General features: G+C 44.0%; 1 protein-coding gene across 2 annotated transcripts in view; it reads right to left on the bottom strand.

Moving 5' to 3' along the window:
* Window positions 1–25,608, bottom strand: part of LOC127199429 (GON-4-like protein) — a 65,764-nt gene that overhangs the window by 28,014 nt on the left and 12,142 nt on the right. The window contains exons 3-13 of one of the 2 annotated variants that reach the window (XM_051157492.1): window positions 19,037–19,230; window positions 18,192–18,266; window positions 17,791–17,841; window positions 17,221–17,271; window positions 16,514–16,612; window positions 15,004–15,123; window positions 14,486–14,656; window positions 7,896–8,088; window positions 3,123–3,224; window positions 2,024–2,064; window positions 203–306 (exon numbers count right to left, since the gene is read on the bottom strand). In XM_051157492.1, the coding sequence (XP_051013449.1) occupies window positions 203–306; window positions 2,024–2,064; window positions 3,123–3,224; window positions 7,896–8,088; window positions 14,486–14,656; window positions 15,004–15,123; window positions 16,514–16,612; window positions 17,221–17,271; window positions 17,791–17,841; window positions 18,192–18,266; window positions 19,037–19,230 (1,201 nt within the window). The remainder of the gene's footprint in view (window positions 1–202; window positions 307–2,023; window positions 2,065–3,122; window positions 3,225–7,895; window positions 8,089–14,485; window positions 14,657–15,003; window positions 15,124–16,513; window positions 16,613–17,220; window positions 17,272–17,790; window positions 17,842–18,191; window positions 18,267–19,036; window positions 19,231–25,608) is intronic. The other variant, XM_051157493.1, reaches the window with a different exon arrangement.

Raw genomic sequence — 25,608 nt, 5'->3', positions numbered from 1 at the left:
AAACAGATACAGCTTTGTCTATTGCTGCACTGCCCCAAAGCAAGGAGATTCTTTTTGTTTGTTTGACAACAATTACCTCCAGGGCTCCTCACCCTGAACAAGAGCCTGACTGAAGATTAATTTTAATTCCTAAAAAAAAAAAAAAAAAAAAAATCTTTTCAGAAATACACGATTGCTTCACCCTAAGTCTCAACCAGCATACCTTAAGGCTTGAGGGGTGTTGAAGTTAGGCCGAGACTCTGTCACACGCTCTTCTTCCTCTGGGCCGTCATCTTCCATATTGGAGAATCCCATTTCGTCTTGGAACTGTGGGCAAAAAAGGAGGGTTTTCTCAAGGGCATGGTCCCTGTGTATACCTAGCAATACAAACATAAGTAAAAACTACAGAATTCAGGGACTTTAATAATATTGGAACCCAAAAAAGAGTTTACGAGCTGGAGTTAGCTCAGGGGTTAAGAACACTCTTTGCTCTTGCAGAGGACCCAGGTTCAATTCCCGGCCCCAAAATGGTAGCTCACAACCATCTGTAAATCCAGTCTAGAGAATCCAATGCCCTCTTCCGGCCTTCAGAGCCACCAGGCATGTGGTACACTGACAGGTATGCAGAAAAAACACTCACTCGCATAAAAAAAAAACAAAAAACAAAAAACAAAAAACAAAAAAAAACCCTCCTCACTCTTCATTAAGGAAAACTCCTCTTTGCAACAGACAGAGATCATTATGGAAAACTGCAACTGATCAAAACGCAGAGTTGTGGAGTCCAGCCTCAAAGGACATCTACACAAACACTCCTGCACCTCAGGCTCAGGGAACACTGCAGAAGGAGCAGAAAGATTGGTAAGAGCCAGAGGAGCAGCTAGCATCACAGGTGGTTGTGAACCTCTCCCTGTGTGTTGGGAGGCCCTGTGGCTGAAGGCTGCAGCCTCCATGACTGGACAGCTCTCTGAGCTTGGCACAAGATGGAGGCCTCCCTTCCCTCAGCAGGCTTCCTACTCGCTACCTGATCTTATATGGAGGCTGTCCCTGAGCTAAATGAGTGGCTTATCACAGATGTAGCCTCTGACACAGCTTCCTACAGAATGTTCCCCCACCCCACCCCATCGATAATTAAGTACTGTGCCCTGCACCAGCAAAGGGACCTTGTGGTTTTATGCAATGACGTACACTGTGAGAACCTATCAGAGTACCCACTGGCTGTTTCACTTTTCCTATATGTCCCCCTCAGCCCTGGAATACAATAGATGTGCTGCCCTGTAGCTGGTGCTGGAAGGCTGTCATTCCATCATGTTCAAGGCCGTCCCATCCCTGGCCCGTGCCTCTGCTCCTCCTGCCCTTGTGTGCTGATGGCCAGCAGCCCCCAAGTAAAGAGGAGACCCACAACCATGGGGGTGCTGGGAACTGGCCCTAGATCCTCTGGAAAAGTAGCAGGTGCTGAGCTATCTCTCCAGTTTCCCCACACACCCAAAAATCTTTTTCTTTGTTTTGCTTCTTCAAAACAGGGTTTCTCTGTGTAGACTTGGCTGTCCTGGACTATTTGTAGCAGACCAGGCTGGGCTTGAACTCAGTGATCTGCCTGCTTCTGCCTCCCTGAGTGCTGGGATTACAGGTGTGAGTCATACCTGGCTCACCTGAAATATCTAAACAGACAGATTTACCTGCCGCTCCTCTTTGAAACCACCCACTCCAATCTTTCTTTGGAGGGTAGACTTACCTGGGCTAAAAACAAATCTCTGCTTCAACTGAAAAATTACCTAAAATCAAGAGACAACTTTCCGAAGAACTGCCTCTGGATTCAGTGTCCTAATGAGAGTCTGCAACAACAGTGCCAAGAGTGACATGTGGATGATCCAGGGTTTACTGCCTGTGGATACTCAAGAGGCTACAACCTAGGGTTTTCTGGTCCCTGTGCTCCTAGCTGACCCTGATAAAGCAAGCCATTCGGGTGCAAAGACAACGTGGAAGAGCAAGAACAGAGCTTACTGAAGACTCCCCCCAACCCACTGACTCCAACACCATCACTCACAGTGTCAAACAGCTCTTCCATCAGCCCATTCACTTCTTTTTCTGTGAACAAGCAAAGGGTTATGTGTATAAGCAGAACTTAGTTTCATTCTGTAGTAAGGAAGAACTCTATGACGATAATGTATGCTCTTTCTCCCAAGGCATCTGAGCAAATAAATGCCCATACCCACCCAACACTCAGCAACTCAAAACAGTTATAAAACACCAAAGGTCCTACTCAAGATGCTTAGGAGGCATGAAGGAACAAAAGACACAAGTCTATTTTCATCACGTTTGTTTAAATTCTAGTGGGAAGACAGACAGAAAATGTTCAATAATTTTATAATAAAAACAGAGTTATAAACCCAGTTCTCAGGAGACTGATGTAAAATATTGCTCCGAACTCAAGACCATCCTGTGCTGCATGAGTCAGGAGCAAACTCTGGCTACACAGTGAGATTCTTTCCCAAGAAGAGGAACAGACACACACATGGAGAGCTATCTGATAACACAAGGTGGTAATCTCTTCTGTGTGCAATGGGCCTTCTCTGTCCTGCCCAATTCAGTACAAATCTCTCAGCCCTGCTTCACTGGCTAAAATACATCCTCTTGAGTCCTTTCCTAAGCTGTCTAGAGAAAGACAACCTCCTAAAAACCCACATAGAATATCGCTTTCTATCCCCTTATTTTAAGCTCATTACCTGCAAGGCAGGGGCCATGTGCACATTCATTTTGGCATTCAAAGTATAATACAACCCTTGCCGAATAGAAAATGCCAAATACAGGACTATGAGGTGTACAATTAAATAACAACTTTATACACCTATATCTAAACAATTACAGTAATAAAGGAAATTTAATTTCCTTTTTTTTTGGGGGGGGGGGTTCAAAATAGAGTTTCTCTGTGTAGCCTTGGTTGTCCTGGCACTTGCTTTGTAGACCAGACTGGCACCAAACTCATAGCGATCCACCCGCCTGTGCCTCCCTGAGTGCCGGGATAAACAGAGTATGCTACTTCACACAGCAACTTCATTGTCTTAATTTGAATAAGCCATAAACTTCCAACACATCTACCAAGTAAACAAAGACATATTGAGAAGGCAATAATAAACAGAATTTACTAGTGATTCTCACGGCACGGTCAGTACGGAAATCCTCTGTGTCTGGCTCATCAAGGTCCTCCAGGAAGTTGTATTCTGGGTCATCATCATCATCCGCTTCATCTAGGGAGGGAACATTTTGGAGACTCATTTCCAACTCTTGACTTGTTTCTTTCTTTCTCTCTCTCTCTCTCTCTCTCTTTCTCTTTCCCCCCCATCCCTTCCTCCCTTCTTCCCTCCCTCCCTCCGTGTGTGTGTGTGTGTGTGTGTCTAATTGTCTATGTGTCTGTATGTCTTTCCCTCTCTCCCTTTGATTTTTGGAGACAGGGTCCCACTTTGTAGCCTTAGCTGGTTTCTGGGTAACATTTCCCCCCAATAATTCCTGTGTATCACTTTCCACAACTGATTTGTTGCACCTACTTTCTCAACTGAGCAAGGCTCCTTTCTCTCCTCCAAACAACATTCCATTTCAACATGCAGCAAAACATGAAAGACTTCCCATATGACTCACTTCAGTAGTCATATTTGAGTAGTATGTCTCACATACACATACACACAAAAAACCCACTATTGTACATGTAAGTGTGGGGGGGCCAACATGCCATGACACACATGTGTGAAGATCAGTGGGCAATCTGCAGAAGATGGTGTTCCCCTCCCCCCGCCCCATGTGCTGGAGATGGAACTCAGGATGCCAACATTTTATGTCCAGGCTATTTGTACAATGATACAGTGAAAAAAGGAATGACACAATTCCCAACAATTAGAGAAGAACTCTGTGCTAGCAGGTCCCAGAATGGCCGTGCTGATGGCATTATTTTAGGGTGATGGTCCAGATCCCATCTGAGCTTGGTGTTGCTAGCAAACAGAAACATGAAGCATTTCTCAGAAGTCCTTAGTCAGCATTGAGCACTCCGGCCAAATGGCCAGCACCTCCTCTGTCTGACAGAGCCCCAGGCTGTCCTAGCAGCTAGCTGCATCCCCCCTCCCCATCACATACCCTTATAAAACCCAGCTGTCCTCTACTATCCCTGAAGGCAGCCCTCCAGGTTTTTTTTCCATTAAAACTGTTCTTTCTTTCCACAGAGTGGCTGTGGTCAGGGGTGTCTTGCTGTGCCTACTGACACCCTATAATTGTGGGGCTAAGAATGTAGCTCAATGCTAAAGCATTTTCCTAGCAAGTACAAAGCCCTGGGTTTGATTCCAACTCCATATGTACACACAAGGTACTAACTATGGATATTTATGACATCATAGCACGACAAAGTACAAACAGACAAAAGGTAGACATATAACCATTCTGCCGATGTTCAGTACAGACATGACAAAAGTATCATATGTATATATAAAATCACCACCAGTTCAAAAGAGTGTCAGCATCAGTTACATGCTACTATTGAGAACCTAAAACAGCAGAAGGAAGAAGGAAGTTACCAAAAAGCAGCTGGACAGATGGCTCAGTGGTTAAGAGCACAGTCTGCTCTTCCAAGAGGTCCTGAGTTCAAGCCGGGCGTGGTGGCGCACGCCTTTAATCCCAGCACTCGGGAGGCAGAGGCAGGCGGATCGCTGTGAGTTCAAGGCCAGCCTGGTCTACAAAGTGAATCCAGGATGGCCAAGGCTACATAGAGAAACCCTGTCTCAAAAAAAAAAAAAAAGAGGTCCTGAGTTCAATTCCCAGCAACCAAATCCCGGCTCACAACCATCTATACTGGGATCTGATGCCCTCTTCTGGTATGCAGGTACACATGCAGCACTTATATACATAAAATAAATAAATCATTTTTTAAAATTACCAAAAAGAAAATGTATTCCTATGTTGTATCCATTTTTTTAAGAGACAGCCAGAAATGGTAGGCCATGCCTTTGTTCCTAGCACCTGGGAGGCAGAGGTAGTGGCCAGCCTGTTTGCATAAGAGATCCTAGGCCACCAAAGCTACACCTTGAAACCTTGTCTTGAAAAGAGCAAAGAACGGGGCGGGGGGAGGATTGTATGGAGTATATACTATGGAAAAATATCTAATTTGTATGATTAAGTAAAAGGATAGGCTGGCATGGTGGCGCACACCTTTAAGCCCAGCACAGAGGCAGAGGCAGGAGGATCTTTGTGAGTTCAAGGCCAGCCTGGTCTACAAAGAGAGTTCCAGAACAACCAGGGCTATTACACAGAGAAACCCTGTCTTGAAAAACCAAAAAAATCCAAAAACAAAACAATTTTTAAAAAAAAGTAAAAGGAGAAAGTTGAACACACATAACAATATGTATAATAAAATTCTTCTGTGGAAAAACATTCTTTTCTCATTTTATTTTTTTCCAGCAAGATTTCTCTGTGTAGGCCTGGCTGTCCTGAAAGTCACTCTGTAGACCAGGTTGTACTGGAATTCACAAAGATCCACATGCCTTTGCCTCCAGAATGCTGGGATTGAACACCGGCACTAGCCCTGTGAAAACATTATTTGAGATAACAATTTGCTTAACTTTAATACACAGATACTCTCTAGAAAGAAATTAATGGGCCTGGTCTACAAAAAGTTCCAGGACAGCAAGGGCTATTACACAGAGAAACCCTGTATGGAGAAAAAAAGAATGGGACGAGAGAGAGAAAGGCCAGAGCTGGGCGGTATTGGTGCTCAGCTGTAGTAATCCCAGCACTTGGAAGGCAGAGGCAGGAGGATCTCTGTGAGTTCAAGGCCAGCCTGGTCTACAAAGAAAGTTCCAGGACAGCTAGAGCTGTTACACAGAGAAACTCTGTCTCGAAAAACCATTAAAAAAAAAAAGAAAGAAAGAAGGAAAGGCCAGGTGGATCTCTGAGGATTCCAAGGCCAGTCAGGGCTCTGTTACACAGAGAAACCCTATCTCAAAATTCCAAACAAATAAAAATAAAAATAAACAAAAAAGAAAGGAAGGAAGGAATAAACTAACAAAAATAGAAATTGGGGACAGTGGCACTCAGCTGACAATGCTTATCTGAGTTGATTGCATGAAAGCCAGAACTCAGGCTAGGGGTGGTGGCGCATGTCTTTAATCCTAGCACAGGAGGCAGAGATAGGCAGATCACTGTGAGTTCGAGGCCAGCATGGTCTACAAAGCTACACAGCCAAAGCTACACAGAGAAACTCTGTCTCGGGAAAAAAACAAAACAAAACAAAGAAAAACCAAAAAGAAAGAAAGAAAACCCAAATACCAAACCAAAACAATAAGCACAGAGCTGGGCGTGGTGGCACACACCTTTAATCCCACCACCCAGGAGAGAGAGGCAGGCGGATCGCTATAAATTCAAGGCCAGCCTGATCTAAAAAGTGAATTCAGGACAGCCAAGGATACACAGAGAGACCCTGTCTCGAAAAAAAAACAAAGAAAGAAAGAAACCCAGAACTCAATTCTCAGCACTGCTTAAAACCAGATGTGATGATTTTCAGTCCGGCCTACATGAGACCCTGCTTCAAAATAACAATGAAAATCGTGTTTTAAAAAGGCTTATTTATTTATTATGTATACAGTGTTCTGCCTACATGTGTGCCTGCAGGCCAGAAGAGGACATAGGATCTGGTAATAGATGGTTATGAGCCACCATGTGGTTGCTGGGAATTGAACTCAGGACCTCTGAAAGAGCAGCCAGTGCTCTTAACCTCTAAGCCATCTCTCCAGTCCAACAATAATTAAAAACAAAAACCCGCTTTTGTGGCACCCACCTTTAACCCAGCACTTGGGAGGCAAATATCTAGGAGTTTCAAGTCAGCTTTGTCTAGAGAGCAAGTTCCAGGCCAGCCAGGGCTACACTTGGGGCTTAGTTAAGTGTTTGCTGCTCTTGCAGAAGACCTGAGGATCCAGCTCCAGGGGATCTGACTCCAGACCACGGGGAATTAAGTCACACAGATACAAATAGAATTGATAATAATATGTATAACAGAGGCCAGCTACATAGCTCAGCAGGTAAGAGTGCTTGCTGCCAAGCTAGTCAGCCTGACTGCAATCCTTTGGGCCAAGATGGTAGGAGAAAACCAACTCCTGCAAATTGATCTGTGATCTTTTTCTTTGTTTGATTTTTTGTTTGTTTGTTTGTTTTTGAGAAGCTTTCTCAATGAGTTCAAAGCCACTCTGGTCTACATAGTGGCACCTACCAGAAGAAGAAAGCTTGTGCCTGGCACCTGAAGCAAAAGCAAACATGGGAACTGAACCCTCAAAACGAGTAGGCTCTGCACCATTTCTAAGTAGACAGCTCCAGGGGCAAATGGACTCAAGGAACCCAGATGATTATCACCACTACAGACTGTTTCTGTTTCTGCTCACAGAAAGCTTCATTTATTTATTGTATGAAATTTTTAACTAGTTCATGGGGGAGGGGAGACAATTTAAGGGATTCTGTTCTTCCCTTCCCCTCCCCCGATATGGATCCTGGGTTACACTCAGCTTGGTGGCAGACCCCCTTAACTTGCTGAATCTACCTATTGAGATAACAAAAATCCTCTATACTGTTTCTGGTGCACAAACAAAGGAAAATTAGGAATGTTCCTTTTCTGGCATGATTACTCTTTTTGTTTTTTGTTTTTTGTTTGTTTTTCTTTTTTTGTTGTTTAAGATTTATTTATTACTTATACAGTATTCTGCCTGCATCTGTTTGAGACAAGTGACACTGTTCCCTAGACTAGCCTAAACGTCTTCTTGTCTCAGTCTCCCAAACAGCTGAAACAGCAAGTCTGAGAAATATGCACACTATTATAACTTCCAATTTTTAGCAACACTCCCCACAGAAGATAGCGTAGAGCAAAGTGGATAACTGCAAACAAAATCACTCACCTTCGTTCTCCACGTCATCACTTATGAGGCCCCCCAGCCACACCTTCCAGTCCTCATCATCAGCCGTATTTGGGTCGTACATGTCTGGAGTGATGTCTGGAGCCTGAAGCTCAGCCTCTAGCTGGCCCAGAGGAACATCCTTCAGGGGCATCTTAGAACGTGTTCGGAATGCAATGAGACTGTCCTCCATGGGCTGGGCAGAGCAGAAAGAAAAAGGATGCAGGATGTGAAAATAATGCTTCCAAATTCTCCAAACTGCACCCTCGGCAACACACCCTACTTAAACTACTAGATCTCTGCTCAAAACACTGTGGGTTTTATTGTCTTCCCAGCAGGAAATGTGGAGTGCACCTTAATCCCAGCACTGGGGAGGCGTAGGCAGGCGGGTCTCTGTGAGGCCAGCCTGGTCTACAGAGTGAGTTCCAGGACAGCCAGGACTGTACAGTGAGACCCTGTCTCTACGAACAAGAACAAAACAAGCAAACAAAAAGCACAGCTACGTAGACTTACTTTCTTCTGAATCTCCTTTTCATTTCTTGTAGGTTTTAGTTGTCTGAAATTTTTTGTCTTTTATCCTAATAAGTTTTTCTACAGGGGAGATAGTGAAAGCAATCCTTTACTACAACAAATTTTGCAGTGTCCTGGGTCTGGGGAAATCCCAGGGGTCAGCATACCTGGAGTGGACCAGCCGCCACACAATTTAACCTTCTGCAAGATGCAAATTATACCACATACTCATATGCAGGTCTTTCACTTCCTTGGCTAGGCTTTGCTGAGATAAGCTTTTTGTGCACTGTGTAAAGGTTGCCTTTGTATTGTTCAAATGTTAATCTCTGTACCAGCAGAGAGCTGAGTACTGCCAGATTTTGATATTGTTATTCAGTGGCCCATCACAAGCCTCAGGATTTTGTAAACACACCTCCCTCATCTTCTGATTGGTTTAATAAGAGATGACTGCCAATAACTGGGAAAGGGAGGAAAGGCGGGACTTGTGGACGGAGACTGGACCTGTGGGAAGAACCCAGCATAGAGGATGCTTGGCTAGCATGACACGAAGATGGACGGAGCTGAAAGGTTAACAGCACAAGGCAGCTGTGGACTAGAGCCGCCAGGGCACTTAAGGAAGAGGAGCTGGCTGGGAGGTAGCCAGCTGAGGCCTACACTACCATAAATAGTACTATATCTGTGTCATTATTCAGGAACTGGCAGGTCCAGACAGTCCAGCAATAAGGTTCACCCAAGCCCACACCACCCGGCAATTACGAACAGGATTCTTTCTGATATCTTGCTCAGCATGCTAGTCACTGGTATACACAAAGGCTTTTGCTCTGTGTATGTTAACTTTGAATGTGCTTGCTGTACACACATGAGGACCTGAGCTCCATCTCCAGTACAAAAAGAAAAGGACACATCGAGAGATGGTTCGGTGGTTCAAAGGCCCAGGCTTGGTTCATAGCCATGAGTGGCTCACAACTGCCTGCAACTCCAGATCCAGAGAAACCAATGGCCTCTCAGGGCACCAGCACACATGTAGACCAGGCTTGCCTCGAACTCACAGAGATCCACCTGCCTCTGCCTCCCAGAGTGCTGGGATTACGGGCATGCACCACTACTCCTGGCTGAAGTCCTAGTCCATTTAAAAGCTGCTATTACAATAAGTAATGCAAACTATCAGACAATTAAACTCATGGTCATGTTAGATATTATTCAAATGTACTACAGATAAATAGTTGGTCTTCAAAAACCTCAGAGACCTACAGAATATTGCATTTTTAAATATCTTTTATTATTTTAAGGATTCTTTTGACAAGGAGGCATGTCAGCTCCTGGCAGTACCTCTAGCCCACCTCAAAGAAGTCATCGAGCAACAAAGACCCTCCTTATGGCATCTGCTCCGAAAGTGGCAAGACAGCCCCAGGGCAAAAAGTGCCCTTGTTTCAACTGTTGATAGTATGCTGTCCAAAATAGTCAAACTGGGTACACAGAAAAAATCAACTGCTGAACTTTGACAAAACAAGGTAGGCGATCCATCATAGCTCCTGCTTCACAAAAAGGTCTTTTCAGATACTAGGCCAGAAGACAGAAGATGAGGCGCCAACGTTGCAGAGAAAAACTGATGACTGTCCAGGCAGCCAGCTGTCTGTCACTTCTCTATTTGGGAGCTATTTGCTCTGTACTGCCTGTAAGCGCAGGCAGTATTTACTCACTCTCTAGTCCCTGAAGGGGCTGTAGACTAGATAGTTCTAGTCTCACACTGAAGCATAAGTTGTTTAGAATAAAAAGATGCTTTAAAAAGATTCTTTTAGGATTAAGTAGAATTTTTAGGTTGTTAAATACAAACTGTGATAGAAAATGAGTTGGGTACACTACTCTGAACTTACCAATAAAGGACAGATAGTATAGTACTTTCTCCTAAATTGACAAATACAAATGGACTGGACACGGTGAATGTAATTATTACAGGACAGCTTTCATAATTGTTTCATAGTTGGTCTTACTGCTGTAGTTTATTATTGTAAGAGAAAGAGCTTTTTTATCTAGACAAAAAGGGGGAAGGAAAATGCTGGTGCTGCTGCGTGTTCAAATACTACATGCTGGCCCACAAGACCTGGATGCAATCCAGACAAGTACATTCTCACATACAAGAAAATATGTTGTATAAACTCTGCTTCCTAATACCCTCTGATTGGTTAAACACAGTTGCTGACAGCCAATTAGTGGTGGAGTAGATGGAAGCAGGGTGGGTGGTGGCTAGACTAGGTTAGAGTGCTAGTCTAAATTGTGCCGGCTCAGTAGTTTTTCCTAAGACTTGTTTGAGTAAACCAATAGGTCTCCATCTCGATTGGTGGGGGCGGGGGCTAGCCAGGCCATAAAATAGCCCTCTAAGCCAGGTGTGGTGGTGCACACCATTAACCCCAGCAGATCACTGTGAGTTCGAAGCCAGCCTGGTCTAGAAAGCAAGTTTAGGACAGCCATGGCTACGCAGAGAGACTCTCTCGCAAAAACAAACAAACAAACAAACAAAAAGATTCAACGATGACATTACATTTATTGATTTGTAAATGACAAATCATGCCTGCATCTCTCAAATGAATTAAATATGATCTTCTTAAATTGTTATTAATTTTTTTAGACAGGTTTCACTATGCTGCCCTGGCTGGTCTTGAACTCACTACCTTGCACCCAAAGAGATTCACTGCCTCTATCCTGTCTCAAAAAGAAAGAGAGGGAGGGAGAAGGAAAGAGGGAGAGAGAGGGGGAAGGTCATTACTTTTCTGTTAGTATTTCCTTTTTGGCTTTCTCTAGTACATTCCGCTGAGATGGCAGACTGTGAACGGTGACGCTCACCATTTTCTATATCCTTCACTTGATTTTTGACTCATAGTCTCGTGAGCTCTGCCTGGTCTTCAGCTTGATTCCCACAAAGTCCCTACCTCCCTAAGTGGATGACTGGCATTGCTAGCACAGTACTGAGATTTGGGGGGGGAGGTTGGAGTTTTGAGACAGGGCTTTAAGACATAGCCTTAGCTGCCCTGGAGTTCACTATGCAAGCTAGCCTGGCCTCAGTCTCAGAGATCTGCCCGCGATTGCCTTCCCAGCGCTGGTATTAAAGGCATGTACCACCATTCTCAGTGAGGATTATTTTTAAGGCATTTATTACTCTCTGTGTGTGTGTGTGTGTGTGTGTGTGTGTGTGTGTGTGTGTGTGTTGGAGAGAGAGCGTGCACATGCACATGCATGTGGCAGTCGAAGAACAACTTACAGGAGTCTCCTTCCAGTGTGAACGGTCCAGGAAATGAACTCAGATCATCAGGCTTAGTCACCAAGTACTTTTACTTGCTAAACCATTTTGTTAGCCCACAATTTATCTATTTTTATTTTCTGTGTACAGTTATTCTTGACTGTGTGACATACACCATTTGCATGCATTGTCCACAAAGGACAAAAGAGGGTATGGTATAGGAAGCCCTGCACTGGAGTTATAAGCAGTTGTGAGCTGCCATATGGCTGCTGGGCATTAATCCTGAGTCCTCTGGGAGAGCAAGCAGTGTTCTTCTCCCTGCTCCACACCCCCTACCTCAGTGTCTGAAGCAAGGTTTCTCTGTATAGGCCTGGCTGTCCTGGAACTTATTTTGTAGATCAGGCTTGCATCAGATCTGCTTCTGCCTTGTGAGTGGGATTAAAGTTTTATTTATGTATATGGGTACTTTGTCTGCATTTATATTTGTACACCAGAAGAGGGCATCAGACAGTTGAGAGCTGCTATATGAGTGCCGAAAATTGAACCCAGGACCTAAGGAAGAGCAGTGAGTGCTCTTAACTACTGAGCCATCTGTCCAGGCACAGAATTTTAAGTTTTTTAAACTGATTATAGTTTTAAGTCTGTTATCCACAATGTATTTTGCAAATATTTTCAAATATTCTAGATTTATTGTCATATTACCTTTTTTGTTGTTGTTTTGGTTTTAGTGCTAGGATTAAAGGCATGTGCTACTATGCCCAGTTTCTCTTCCCAATTTTAAGATTTATTTCTTTATTATGTATGCAGTGTTTTTTGCCTGCGAGTACTCCCGATGCCAGAAGAGGGCACCAGATCTCATTACAGATGGTTGAGAGCCACCATGTGGATGCTGGGAATTGAACTCAGGACCTTTGGAAGAACAGTCAGGGCTCTTAGCCTCTGAGCCATCTCTGGGGGCCCTATCTTCCCAATTTTAAATACTGTCCCACAGTTTATTCCTTAACTACCACTCTCAAGTCAGTTATGGTGGTGTGTACCTCTAATCCCAGCATTCTAGAAAGCTAAGACAGATGGGCCATCTTATGTCTAAGGCCAACCTCAAGACAGATGGGCCATCTTATGTCTAAGGCCAACCTCAAGACAGATGGGCCATCTTATGTTTAAGGCCAACCTCAAGACAGATGGGCCATCTTACGTCTAAGGCCAACCTCAAGACAGATGGGCCATCTTACGTCTAAGGCCAACCTCAAGACAGATGGGCCATCTTACGTCTAAGGCCAACCTCAAGACAGATGGGCCATCTTACGTCTAAGGCCAACCTCAAGACAGATGGGCCATCTTACGTCTAAGGCCAACCTCAAGACAGATGGGCCATCTTAACGTCTAAGGCCAACCTCAAGACAGATGGGCCATCTTACGTCTAGGCCAACCTCAAGACAGATGGGCCATCTTACGTCTAAGGCCAACCTCAAGCCAGATGGGCCATCTTACGTCTAAGGCCAACCTCAAGACAGATGGGCCATCTTACGTCTAAGGCCAACCTCAAGACAGATGGGCCATCTTACGTCTAAGGCCAACCTCAAGACAGATGGGCCATCTTACGTCTAAGGCCAACCTCAAGACAGATGGGCCATCTTACGTCTAAGGCCAACCTCAAGACAGATGGGCCATCTTACGTCTAAGGCCAACCTCAAGACGATGGGCCATCTTACGTCTAAGGCCAACCTCAAGACAGATGGGCCATCTTACGTCTAAGGCCAACATCAAGACAGATGGGCCATCTTATGTCTAAGGCCAACCTCAAGACAGATGGGCCATCTTATGTCTAAGGCCAACCTCAAGACAGATGGGCCATCTTATGTCTAAGGCCAACCTCAAGACGATGGGCCATCTACGTCTAAGGCCAACCTCAAGACAGATGGGCCATCTTATGTCTAAGGCCACCTCAAGACAGATGGGCCATCTTATGTCTAAGGCCAACCTCAGACAGATGGGCCATCTTATGTGTAAGGCCAACCTCAAGACAGATGGGCCATCTTACGTCTAAGGCCAACTCAAGACAGATGGGCCATCTTACGTCTAAGGCCAACTCAAGACAGATGGGCCATCTTATGTCTAAGGCCAACCTCAAGACAGATGGGCCAATCTTATGTCTAAGGCCAACCTCAAGACAGATGGGCCATCTTATGTCTAAGGCCAACCTCAAGACAGATGGGCCATCTTATGTCTAAGGCCAACCTCAAGACAGATGGGCCATCTTATGTCTAAGGCCAACCTCGTATACATATCGTATACATGTCTACATTGAAGACTTAAGTTCCAATCCTTCAATGACTCGATACTAAGACTCTGTCTCTAAACAAACAAACAACAGCCAGGCTGGGTGCCTTTGATCCCAGCACTCAGGAGGCAGAGGCAAGTGATTTCTGAGTTTGAGATCAGCCTGGTCTACAGAGCAAGATCCAGCACAGCCAGGGATACACAGAGAGACACTGTCTCAAAAAAAATCAAAATAATAATAATTATTATTTATAATAATAATAATAAAAATACTGCCATTTTTACTTGAAAAAGCAGCACAAAAAAAAAAAAAAAAAAAAAAAAAAAAACAGCATGATACCTAAATAAAAAAATTAACCTCTGGAGGGGCTGTAGAGATGGCTCAGTGGTTTACAGGGCTGTCTGCTCTTCCAGGGGTCCTGAATTCAATTCCCAGCAACCACGTGGTGGCTCACAACCACCTACACTGAGACCTGGTGCCCTCTTGTACAAGCAGACAGAGCAGTCACCCATTAGAAAGTAAATACTGTAAGTTATTTTCTCAGCACCGCAGAGTTGAGATGCTTACCTGGAAAGAGTCCATGCAGACAGGACTAGATGCCAGCTCCTCGTCCACTGCATTTAACTTCTCCATGAAAGCACTGTCTCTGGTCTGCTTTGGTTTTGGAGGAGGTGGGGGCCCCATGGGCACCACTTCAGCACTGATGTGCCTAAGAGCAGGCGCAGCCACCGTCTCTGCCTGATTAAAAAGCACAGTGTTAGGAAGGAAGGAAAGGCAGGCCTTCTAAATACAAGCAGTGTGCCCCTTCTCCTCTTTTCTAAAGGAAAACAGGTGAACGGCAACTTCAACACACAGATCCAACTAGGTCTCATCCTATTCCAGTGAGGCAAACAGACACTACTTGGCTTTAAAGAAAGAACACAGAAAACCTTGTTGACCATGACTAGGTCTTTTGTCTCTTAGCTGTTCACTCAGTGGAGGACTTTGAAAAAGAGACAGCCCATAATTCCACTGATAGATCTGCTACTTATAAAGAGGCCTCCACATATATAATGTCTAGTCTCTCTTGTGTACCGCTGCTTTACCTCTGGCAGCATGGCGCTCTCTTCCTCTGCCTCCGCCACTTCAGAAGATGGCCGCAGTCTGGATCTCTTCACTCCACGTGGAGACGAAGCAGTGCTTTCAACATCGCTTTCCAACAAGCTCTAAAACAAACCCAGTCACTCTCACGTGTGTGCCCCAACCTCTGTCCAGAGCACAAAATGTCACAACAGAATAAAGCACAAAACACCAGTCATTTGGAATTTGGGTTGGCAGGACGGCACAGCAGATGACGAGGTGCATACAACCAAGCCGAAGGACCAGAATTTGACTTCTGAGATCCACACGGTGCAAGGCAAGAATCAACTCTTACCAGAACGTACCCTCATCTCTACAAGCAAAGAGTGGCACACACAAACATAACCAATCCCACACACATATATACACATGCACACATATAAGATGTAAGATTATGTCATAGAAAGAATATGTATAATATATACAAATATTACATATATCACAGAGGGAAAATAAATTTTCAATCACTTAACAGTCTAAAGATAGAAAGACAGCAGGGTTCATATCTCTAGCCTAATTTAATAATAAAACTGTTAAAGGGTAAGGTATTAACAGAGAAGAAGGAGGAGGAGGAGGAAAAAGAAGAGGAAGAGGAGGAAGAAGGGGGGAGGAAAAAGAAAAAAAATTTTTGGAAAGTCTTAATAGCCAATCATTATGACAAATATCTTTAACTACAGCATTTAGGAGGCAGAGGCAGAAGGATCTCCATGACTTTGAGGATAGCTTGATCTACCTAGGGAAGTCTAGGCCAGCCAGGGCTACATAGTGAGACCCTTACTCAAAAAAATAAAAATTAAATTAAATAAAAAATTAAATAATAAAGTTCATAAACAGGAATACTTAAACCATATTACATATAGGTATATACTAGGTGATCTATAGGTATATATTAGAGGATAGGTATAGACGTGATGCAACTATAAAGAAAAACAGTAAATACCCATCAGGGTTTTGGGGGGGGTACAACTGTCTGCTGGTTACTGAAACAGGGTCTAGAACATACTGTGTGGCTGAGGATGAACTGGAAGCCCTGACCCTCCTCTACCTCCACCTCCCAAGTGCTGAGCTTATACTACACCTCTGTGTTACACACATTACATTTCATAATGTAAGATTAAATGTTTGAGGGAGTTTGAAGAGCAGAGAAACACATCAGAGCAAAGCAATTACTGAAAAAGAGAACCATGTCTCAATCATCTTTACAGAACAGGTGACAATACAAAGTCCCCGAATAAACCCTTCCTTATGAGACCCCAAGCTCACTCTTTTTTTTTGTTTTGTTTTTGTTTTTGGTTTTGGTTTTTCAAGACAGGATTTCTCTTGTAGTCCAGGCTGTCCTGGACTTACTTTGTAGACCAGGCTGGCCTCAAATTCAGGGATCCGCCTGCCTCTGCCTCCCAAGTGCTGGGATTAAAGGCGTGCGCCACCACGCCTGGCTCTCAAGTCCACTCTTAATTAGCATGAGCACCCACTAACCTCCTCAGCTGTCTCATCTTCCTCTTCTTCATCAGGCTGGTACTCTTCATCTGAGGAGTCATCTTCTTCAAGCTGAATGTCCACAAACTGTGGAGGCTGCTTTAATGGAAACACAAAAATGGGGCAGGGGGTGCAGAAAGATGGCTCAACAGCTAAAGGCACGAGCTCACTGACCTGAGTTCAACCCTCAAGACCAGTATGGCAGAAGGAGAGAGCCAATTCCCCCAAATGTCTTCCAATCTCCACATGCCATGCAGGTGCTCCCCCCGCTCAAAACACAAATAAATAAGTAAAAATGAAAATAAGAAAGAGGAAGAGACAGAGTGAGTCAGAGACTAGAAAGCTCAGAGGCAGAATGCATGCTCACCATGCATAAGACACTGGGTTCCAGCACAGCATCAGGACAGATGGTGGGAGCAGGGGGCAGAAGTCACACACATTTGGAAAATAAAGTGAAGATGGGGGGGGGGAGGGCGGGGAGGAAAGAATTCTGTCAGTCTAATGCAGCCATATCGAACAACACAGGCAGGGTTTATATGATCCCATGACGTACAAGGTCAGGGGTAACAGGATGGAGAAACCCAAACCTGTAACTGGGTGGAGGGGAAAACAGGTCTACAAAGTAGTGAATACGGAGGAAGTAGTTAGGTTTCAAAACTGATGAAGTATTTTGGGAAAAGAGTAACAATGATTTCTTCTAAATTTACCTTAATTTCATTGGCTTTCTTAATTGGTGAAATATTCCAAGTTGGAATTACCTATCAAAAAGAACAGAAGTAATAACACGAAGCTGCTTTTCCTCTTGCTGACAATCGGAGAGAACCATCTACTCAGTAAGAAGCGACAGTGGGCACAGGCGGTGACTGTCGCTGCGCACAGTAGTCTCAAAGCTGTGTGAGCTCACAACCCCAGCACTTGCAGGGCTAATAGAGGAAGAATGCCAAAAGCGCAGAAGGGTCTGGGGGACAAGTGAGTTCCAGGTCAGCCTGGGTCAACATGTGACCCTGCCTCACCCAAACAACAAAGAAAGGAGCACTAAGCAAGGGTGTGGCCTAGCTCCCCTTGACTCATCCCAGGGCACCTCAGGAAAAACAGGGCAGCTGACATTTGTAATCCCAAGTATATTAGGCAAGCACTCTCACCTGGAGCTAAAAGCCTCAGCCCACACATAATTCTTTCAAAAGACAAACCCAGACCAAAACTGCTCACATATTTCTCTATGAATAACCTAGAACAAGATTCTATCCCCAAGATAAAGAGGGGCTCAGAACACATACCACTCCTTTCTCCACCACTTCCTTCAGTTTGGAGCGGGTCATCTTAGGCTCCTGTGAAGGGAGATACAGGGACAAAGTAGCCAATACATATTACAATGTGATCTTTCAGTCTGAAATGTGTCAAGTTGTTTACAAATTCCTACACGACCTCAGACACTTAGAAAGCTTCCATGAAAGTGTGGTGACCAGGCCTTTAATCCCAGAACCGGGAGGCAGAGGCAGGTGGATCTCTGTGAGTTTGTGGGCAGCCTGGTCTACAAAGAGAGTCCAGGACAGCCAGGGCTACACAGAGAAACCCTGTCTCAAAAAACCAAAAAAAGAAGAAGAAGGAGAAGGAGAAGGAGAAGGAGAAGGAGAAAAGAAAGTTTCCATGAAGTGGAAAGGGACAAGAAGCTACTCACAAACAATGGCATGTCCTCTGTCTCACTTATGGCCGCTTTCATCATGGCTACAACATGTTCGTTAGTGATGACTTCCTGGAGGAAAGAGGGGAAATGCCACTTTAGGCAAAAGATTTTTCATCTGGGCTATTCATCTCTATGCAACTCTGTGACTAGACTTTTGTGGAGGATAAACAGTAGCTAGATTCTCAAACAGCTTCAAACTGGGGTCAAACAAGGTAACTAAAGATAACAGATGCAAGCCTTGAAACACTGAAGCAGCAAATGGCTCCATTCATTACATTACTGGGACCAGGAATATGAAAATCCAGGTGGGTGTGGTGATACACGCCTTTAATCTCAGCACTCAGGAGGGACTGATGTGAGGCCAGCCTGGTCTACAAAGCAAGTCCAGGACAGCCAAGGCTACACAGAGAAACCCTGTCTCATGGGGAAAAAAAAAGAAAGAAAGGAAAATCCAGGTGAGAGAAGAGAATTATGCATCAAAGGCTTTCTTGTTTTCTTTTTTTAAAAATCTTGCTGGGGCTGGAACCCAGCTACTGTTGTGCATGCTAAGAAAATCCTCTGCTAGCTCTCAGAGGTATTCTTTACATATGTTCAATTACTATGATGTTTCTCTGACACAGAACATTATTGATCAAATCGGTGGACAGAGGTCAGGTAGTTCATATCCTCAACACCTGCTCAGACTTCACAAAGAGAGAGCTGTCTTGGGAGGTAAACAGTCTGTCACACACAAATAGCAAAATTGTTCATTTGTACAGCAGGAGTCAAGGGACATATGTGTCTATTTATTTGGTCTCTGTAAGAAGTTGCAGATTATGTGGCTGCCCACTGGCACTCACGTGCAGGATGTTTCGGACATTGACTGCTGTCAGATTGTGCTGCTTGGCACCATCCTCTAAGGTGCGATCCAGCACGTCATCCAGTTTCGGGTCATATGCCATCGTTCCTTGCCCTTGACCCTTTCCATCCCGTTTCCTCTTGGTACCCTTTTTAGTTTTTTTCCTTTTATCGCTTTCTTCACTGTCTTGCTCTTCTGCAAATAAACCAAGATGAACATCATCAGAATCTCCTAAAAAACTTCTCTAGGAACTTGCGTCCAAAGCAACAGTGAAAGAAAACCAGTCTGCCCACCGTCTGACTTAGAAAACAAAACACCATGATGTGGCACTGATACTTTATTATGAAGCTGGTTACATCCCACGCCACTACTCAAAACAGCTAAGCCTTAGCTTTGAGTCAGTGGTGAGCACCTGCAGTCTCAGCACTAGGGAGACAGAGGCCAGCCTGGTCTACAGAGTGAGTTCCAGAACAGCCAGGGTTAAACAGTGAAACCATGTCTCAAAAAAGGCTAACACAAACCGGGCAGTGGGCAGTGGTGGCGCACACCTTTAATCCCAGAACTTGGGAGGCAGAGGCAGGCACATCACTGCAAGTTCAAGGCCAGCCTGGTCTACAAAGAGAGTATAGGACAGCCAAGGCTACACAGAGAAGCCATGACTCAAAAAACCAAATAAGAGCCGGGCGTGGTGGCGCACACCTTTAATCCCAGCATTCGGGAGGCAGAGGCAGGCAGATTGCTGTGAGTTCGAGGCCAGCCTGGTCTACAAAGTGAGTCCAGGACAGCCAAGGCTACACAGAGAAACCCTGTCTCGAAAAACAAAAAACAAAAAACAAAACAAAAAAAAAAAACAAATAAATAAATAAATAAAATTTCCTATTGTACAGATAAGAAAACTAAAACAGGGCTGGAGAGATGGCTCAGTGGTTAAGAGCACTGACTATTCTTCCAGAGGTCCTGAGTACAATTTCCAGCAACCACATGGTGGCTCACAACCATCAATATTAGGATCTGATGCCCTCTTCTGGCCTCTGCAGGTACAAATATACATGCAGGCAAAAAGTTCATCACATATAGTTTTAAAAAATAACAATAATATTCATAGGTGAATATATTAAGTGAGACTTAGGAAAATATTCATAAAAGAACAAGAGGGTCCAGCAAGATAGCGCCCAGCAGGAATACCTGCTTGAGACCAAGCCTGTCTGCCAAGCCCTGGACCCACACAGTAAAAGGAGAAACCCGATTCTTCCAGGCTGTCCTCCAGCAGCCACAGGCGCACCATGGCACCACTGCCTAAACAATACACATTAAATGCACACATACACAGAAAAATGTATTTTTTCAACTTAAAGAAGGCCCCTAGTGGAAAGATATACATATTTTATAAAAGAAAACATTAGGGACTCCATCACCATGGTAACCTTGTTAATCTGTGAAACTAGTAAACAAACCTAGAATTTCTGCCATATTGCCTGAGCTGCAGGGAATAACAATTTCACTGCAGAGGCTATAATTAGAATGTTTGGCTTTGGTACATACCGAGTATCTGGACACATATCATTTACCTATATTAGCACTTCTAACATAAAATTTTTAACGAAAAAAGGAGGAGGAGGGAAGAAAAAGAAGGAATACAGTGAATAACACAGTACACACCAATAAGCCCAGCACTGATAAATAGAGGCAAGAGAATGAGGAATTCAAGGTCAGCTACATAAGACCCTGTTTTTAAAAAAAAAAAAAAAAAAAAAAAAAAATCGAGCCAGGCATAGTGGCCTTTAATCCCAACACTTGGGAGGCAGAGGCAGGCTGTGAGTTCACGGCCAAGCTGGTCTACAAAGTGAGTCCAGGACAGTCAAGGCTACACAGAGAAACCTTGTCTCGAGAAAAAAAAAAAAAAAATCAAAACCGACCCCTGGGAGCTTATATCTATAATCTCTCATCACCTTAAAGGCTGAGACAAGTTAACTGCTTCAAGTTCAAGACTAGCCCAGGATACATGCTGAGATATAGGCAGCGTAGGTGAGATTCCCCCTCAAAAACACCTATGTCAGGTGACTTTTGGTTTTTCGAGACAGGGTTTCTCTAAGTAGCCTTGGCTGTCCTAGACTCACTTTGTAGACCAGGTTGGCCTTGGATTTAAGGCGTGCGCCACCATGCCCAGCCTTTTGGTTTGTTTATTTGTTTTTTGAAACAGGGTTTCTCTGTGTAATAACCCTGGCTATCCTGGAACTCTCTTTGTAGACCAGGCTGGTCTTGAACAAACAGAGATCCACCTGCTTCTACCGCTCGAGTGCTGGGATTAAAGGCATGTGCCACTATGCCCAGCTCAAACATTCTAATTCTAGACACTGCAGTGAAATTGTTACTCCATATAGATCATGTAATATGTCAGAAATTCTAAATTTGTGTCCCAATTTCAGAGATTATCTCTGAGTTCGAGGCCAGCCTGGTCTACACAGTGAATTCCAGGACAGCCAGGGCTACACAGAGAAACGCTGTTTCCAAAAAACAAACAAACAAACAAAACCCATAATATATCATTATCATACCATTTGCTCTAAAAAAAAAAAAAAGAAAAGAAAGAAACACTAACTTAAACATCTAGTCTGAGCCTACCCAAAGAGGAAGGGAGGGAAGTAAAGTACCCAACTCTACAGAAAAGCAGCGTATACACTCAGACAAAAGGGAAAGCTTGACTATCATGAACACATAGACAAGGCAAGTCCTGCTCTGCTATCTCTAGTTTGCTACTATTTGAAAACATGGGAGTTACGAACAATTAAAATTAACACAATCTTCTATGTTAAAAAAAACTGCTCAGCAGTTAAGAGCATTAGGTGATCTTTCACAGAAGCCAAGTACAGTTACCAGTACACACATGGTACTCACAACTGCTTGTAACTCCAGTTCCAGAGGACAAGACATATTCTTCTGGCCTCTGAGGGCATTAAGCCCACTCATACACATAAAATAGAAATAAATCTTAAACCCTATATGAAAGCTGAGGGTACTCAATGGGTAAAGTGCTTACCATACAAGCATGAGGATCTGAGTTCAATACCCAGCACCACATAAAACTTAGGCACAAGACGTCAGGTGTGGAGGTGCACACCTTTAATCCCAGAACTCGGGAGGCAGAGGCAGGCAGATCTGGTCTACAAAGCGAGTCCAGGACAGCCAGGACTGCAAGAGAAACCCTGTCTTGAACAAACAAACAAATAAATAAAAACCTTAGGCACGGGCTGGAGAGATGGGTCAGTGGTTAAGAGCGCCACCTGTTCTTTATGAGGTCCTGAGTTCAATTCCCAGCAACCACGTGGTGGCTCACAACCATCTATAATGTGATCTGATGCCCTCTTCTGTAAAGCACTCATATGCAATAAATAAATCTTAAAAAACAAAACAAACAAACAAACAAAAAAACCACCTTAGGCACAATGGCACATGCCCTCGTTTTAATCCCCAGCATTGCATACGCCTGGACTCCCCACCGCTTGGGAAGGAGAAGCAAGAGAGCCAGACATCAAACCTCAGACTCAAGAAACTACAAAACCAAAGCAAGAAAAAGAAGCCAAGATATAACCAAAAGGCTGCAAAGTATGCTGGCCTGACATGAACAAGGGCCCTGGCTCATTTTCCAGCACTTAACAAAGTAAATAAAATAGGGATGGCTCAGTGGTTAAGAGCACTGTCTGTTCTTCTAAGAGGTCCTGAGTTCAATTCCCAGCAACCACATGGTGGCTCACAACCATCTATAATGAGATCTGTGTGTACATGCAGGCAGAGCATTGTATACATAATAATAAATAAATCTTTAAATTTTTTTTTTTAGTGACAGAAACTAAATGTGGGACCAACGAGATGTTTCTTTTTTTTGTTTTTTTGTTTTTGTTTTTGTTTTTGTTTTTTTTTTTTGAGACAGGGTTTCTCTGTGTAGTCTTGGCTGTCCTGGACTCGCTTTGTAGACCAGGCTGGCCTCGAACTCACAGCGATCCGCCTGCCTCTGCCTCCCGAGTGCTGGGATTAAAGGCGTGCGCCACCACGCCCGGCCAACGAGATGTTTCAATAGGCTAAAGGTGCTTCCTGCCAAGTCTAAGAAACTGTATGATCCCAGAACCCACATGATGGACTGAGGGAACCACCTCTTTCACAAGGTGTCCACTGACCTCCACAAAAATGAGTGTGATCACATAATAAATAAAATGTTTAAAGAAACTAAATTTGAGAGATGGCTCAGTGAGTGGTTAGGAGCACTGACTGTTCTTCCAGAGGTCCTGAGCTTAGTTCCCAGCACCCACACGGGGCTGACAGCCACCTGTAATGGTATCTGAGTCTGCTTGTGCATGATGGGCATGAAGAGAGAGAACTCACATACATGAATGTGCATGAATAAATAAACTTAGAAAATAAAAGAAACTGAATTTGTAGAGTTAAAGCCTTGCTACAAAGAAAATTACAGAATCAGAAGGCTTACTGGTGCACTCTATGAAAGAAATAATTTGTGGTAGGAATGATACCACAATTTCACTTGAAAAGTGTTTTTTTTTTAAACTATTTTTGTCATATCCATTCATTTACATATGGGAGGGATGCCACAGCCCACATAGCAGAGTCAAAGGACAATCTGCAGCAATCAGTCCCCTCCTGCCATAAGTGAAATGCAGGGATCAGGCTTGGTCATCAGGCTCAGGAGGAGACACCTTTGCTTGCTGAATCATCTTAACAGCTTTAATTTTCTCTCTCTCTTTTTCTCTCTGTCTCTCTCTCTCTCCCTCTCTCTCTCTCTCTCTCTTTCTCTCTCTCTCTCTCTCTCTCTCTCTCTCTCTCACACACACACACACACACACACACACACACACACACACACACACACACCCCTACATTAAAAAATTGGAAAGAAGCAGGTGTGGTAGAGCCTGTAATCCCAGCACTCACAGAGCAGAGATACGCAGATCTCTGTGAGTCTGAGGCCTGTTTGGTCTACAGAGTGAGTTCCAGGACAGCCAAGGCTACACAGAGAGACCCTGTCTCAAAAAAACAGAAACAAGGGCTGGAGAAATGGCTCAGAGGTTAAGAGCACTGACTGTTCTTCCAAAGGCCCTGAGTTCAATTCCCAGCAACCACATGGTGGCTCACAACCATCTATAATGAGATCGGGTGCCCCCTTCTGGCCTGCAGGCATATATGCAGGAAAAACATTGATATACAATAAATAAGTAAATCTTTTTTTAAAAAGGCCAGGCGTGGTGGTGCACACCTTTAATCCCAGCACTCAGGAGGCAGAGGCAGGCGGATCGTTGTGAGTTCAAGGCCAGCCTGGTCTACAAAGCAAGTCCCGGACAGCCAAGGCTACACAAAGAAACCCTGTCTCAAAAAACAAAAAAACAAAAACAAAAACAAAAACTCGTTAAAAAAAAAAAATAGGCCAAGTAACTATTTCATAAGACAATTTCTTTTTTTTGTTGTTTTTTTTGTTTTGTTTTGTTTTGTTTTTCTGAGACAGGGTTTCTCTGTGTAGCCTTGGCTGTCCTGGACTCGCTTTGTAGACCAGGCTGGCCTCGAACTCACAGCGATCAGCCTGCCTCTGCCTCCCGAGTGCTGGGATTCAAGGCGTGCGCCACCACGCCCGACTCATAAGACAATTTCTAGTGAAAGAGTTTCTAATAGTGCTCCAACAATGAAAACTCCATATGCAAACAAACAACAAAAAAGTAACTCAACCCCGCCTCTTACATGAAGTAACCCAGAACAGCTGGACCCTATGACAGACAGTCTCAGCTACAGCTACAAGCAACACTCAGACAGGAGGTTGGCCTGACCCCCAGAGGTGGAGCACAGCTGGGAAAACATAAGGCTCCATCTCTGAAAATTTGCCCCTTAAATTGTTCAGCACAATAAACAGATAAAATCATTTAAATGTCTGTAGCATGAGGTAGTCTGGTACTAATCCTATATATCAATAAAAGTGAAGCACAGATTTGGAGAAAATTTACTATTGAAAAATGCAATATTGGGGCTGGAGAGATGGCTCAGTGATTAACTGGCGGCTCTTCTAGAGGACCCAGGTTCAATTCCTAGCACCCACATGGCAGCTCACAAATATGCAATAACTCCAGTTCCAGGGAACCTGAAGCCTTCTGTCTTCCCCAGGTGCCAGCACACGTGCACATCTATATATGCAGACAAAACACTCCTTACAAAAGGTAAAATAAATAAAACTAAAAATATTTTCTAATTTTTTAGACTGAATCAAGGACTAAATGTCCACCTTGATATTTTAATAAATGTTAATCTGCTAATTGAAATAACACCTAGCTGGGTGTGGGAGCGCACACCATTAATCCCAGCACTCGAGAGGCAGAGGCAGGTGGATCTCCATGAGTTCGAGGCCAGCCAGGTCTACAAAGTGAGTCTAGGACAGCCAAGGCTACGCTACACAGAGAAACCCTGTCTTGAAAAACAAAAACAAAAATCCTTATCTCAAGGGGAAAAAAATAAATTAAATCAATCTAATTGAATCATTTAGGCCTACACAAGCATATAAAATACAGGCTGGGATATGGACTC

This window comes from Acomys russatus, chromosome 15 (genome assembly GCF_903995435.1).
Source record: "Acomys russatus chromosome 15, mAcoRus1.1, whole genome shotgun sequence".
In the NCBI taxonomy this organism is placed as follows: domain Eukaryota; kingdom Metazoa; phylum Chordata; class Mammalia; order Rodentia; family Muridae; genus Acomys; species Acomys russatus.
The sequence above is the reverse complement of the archived record's forward strand: the minus strand, read 5'-3'. Positions and strand labels throughout refer to the sequence as shown.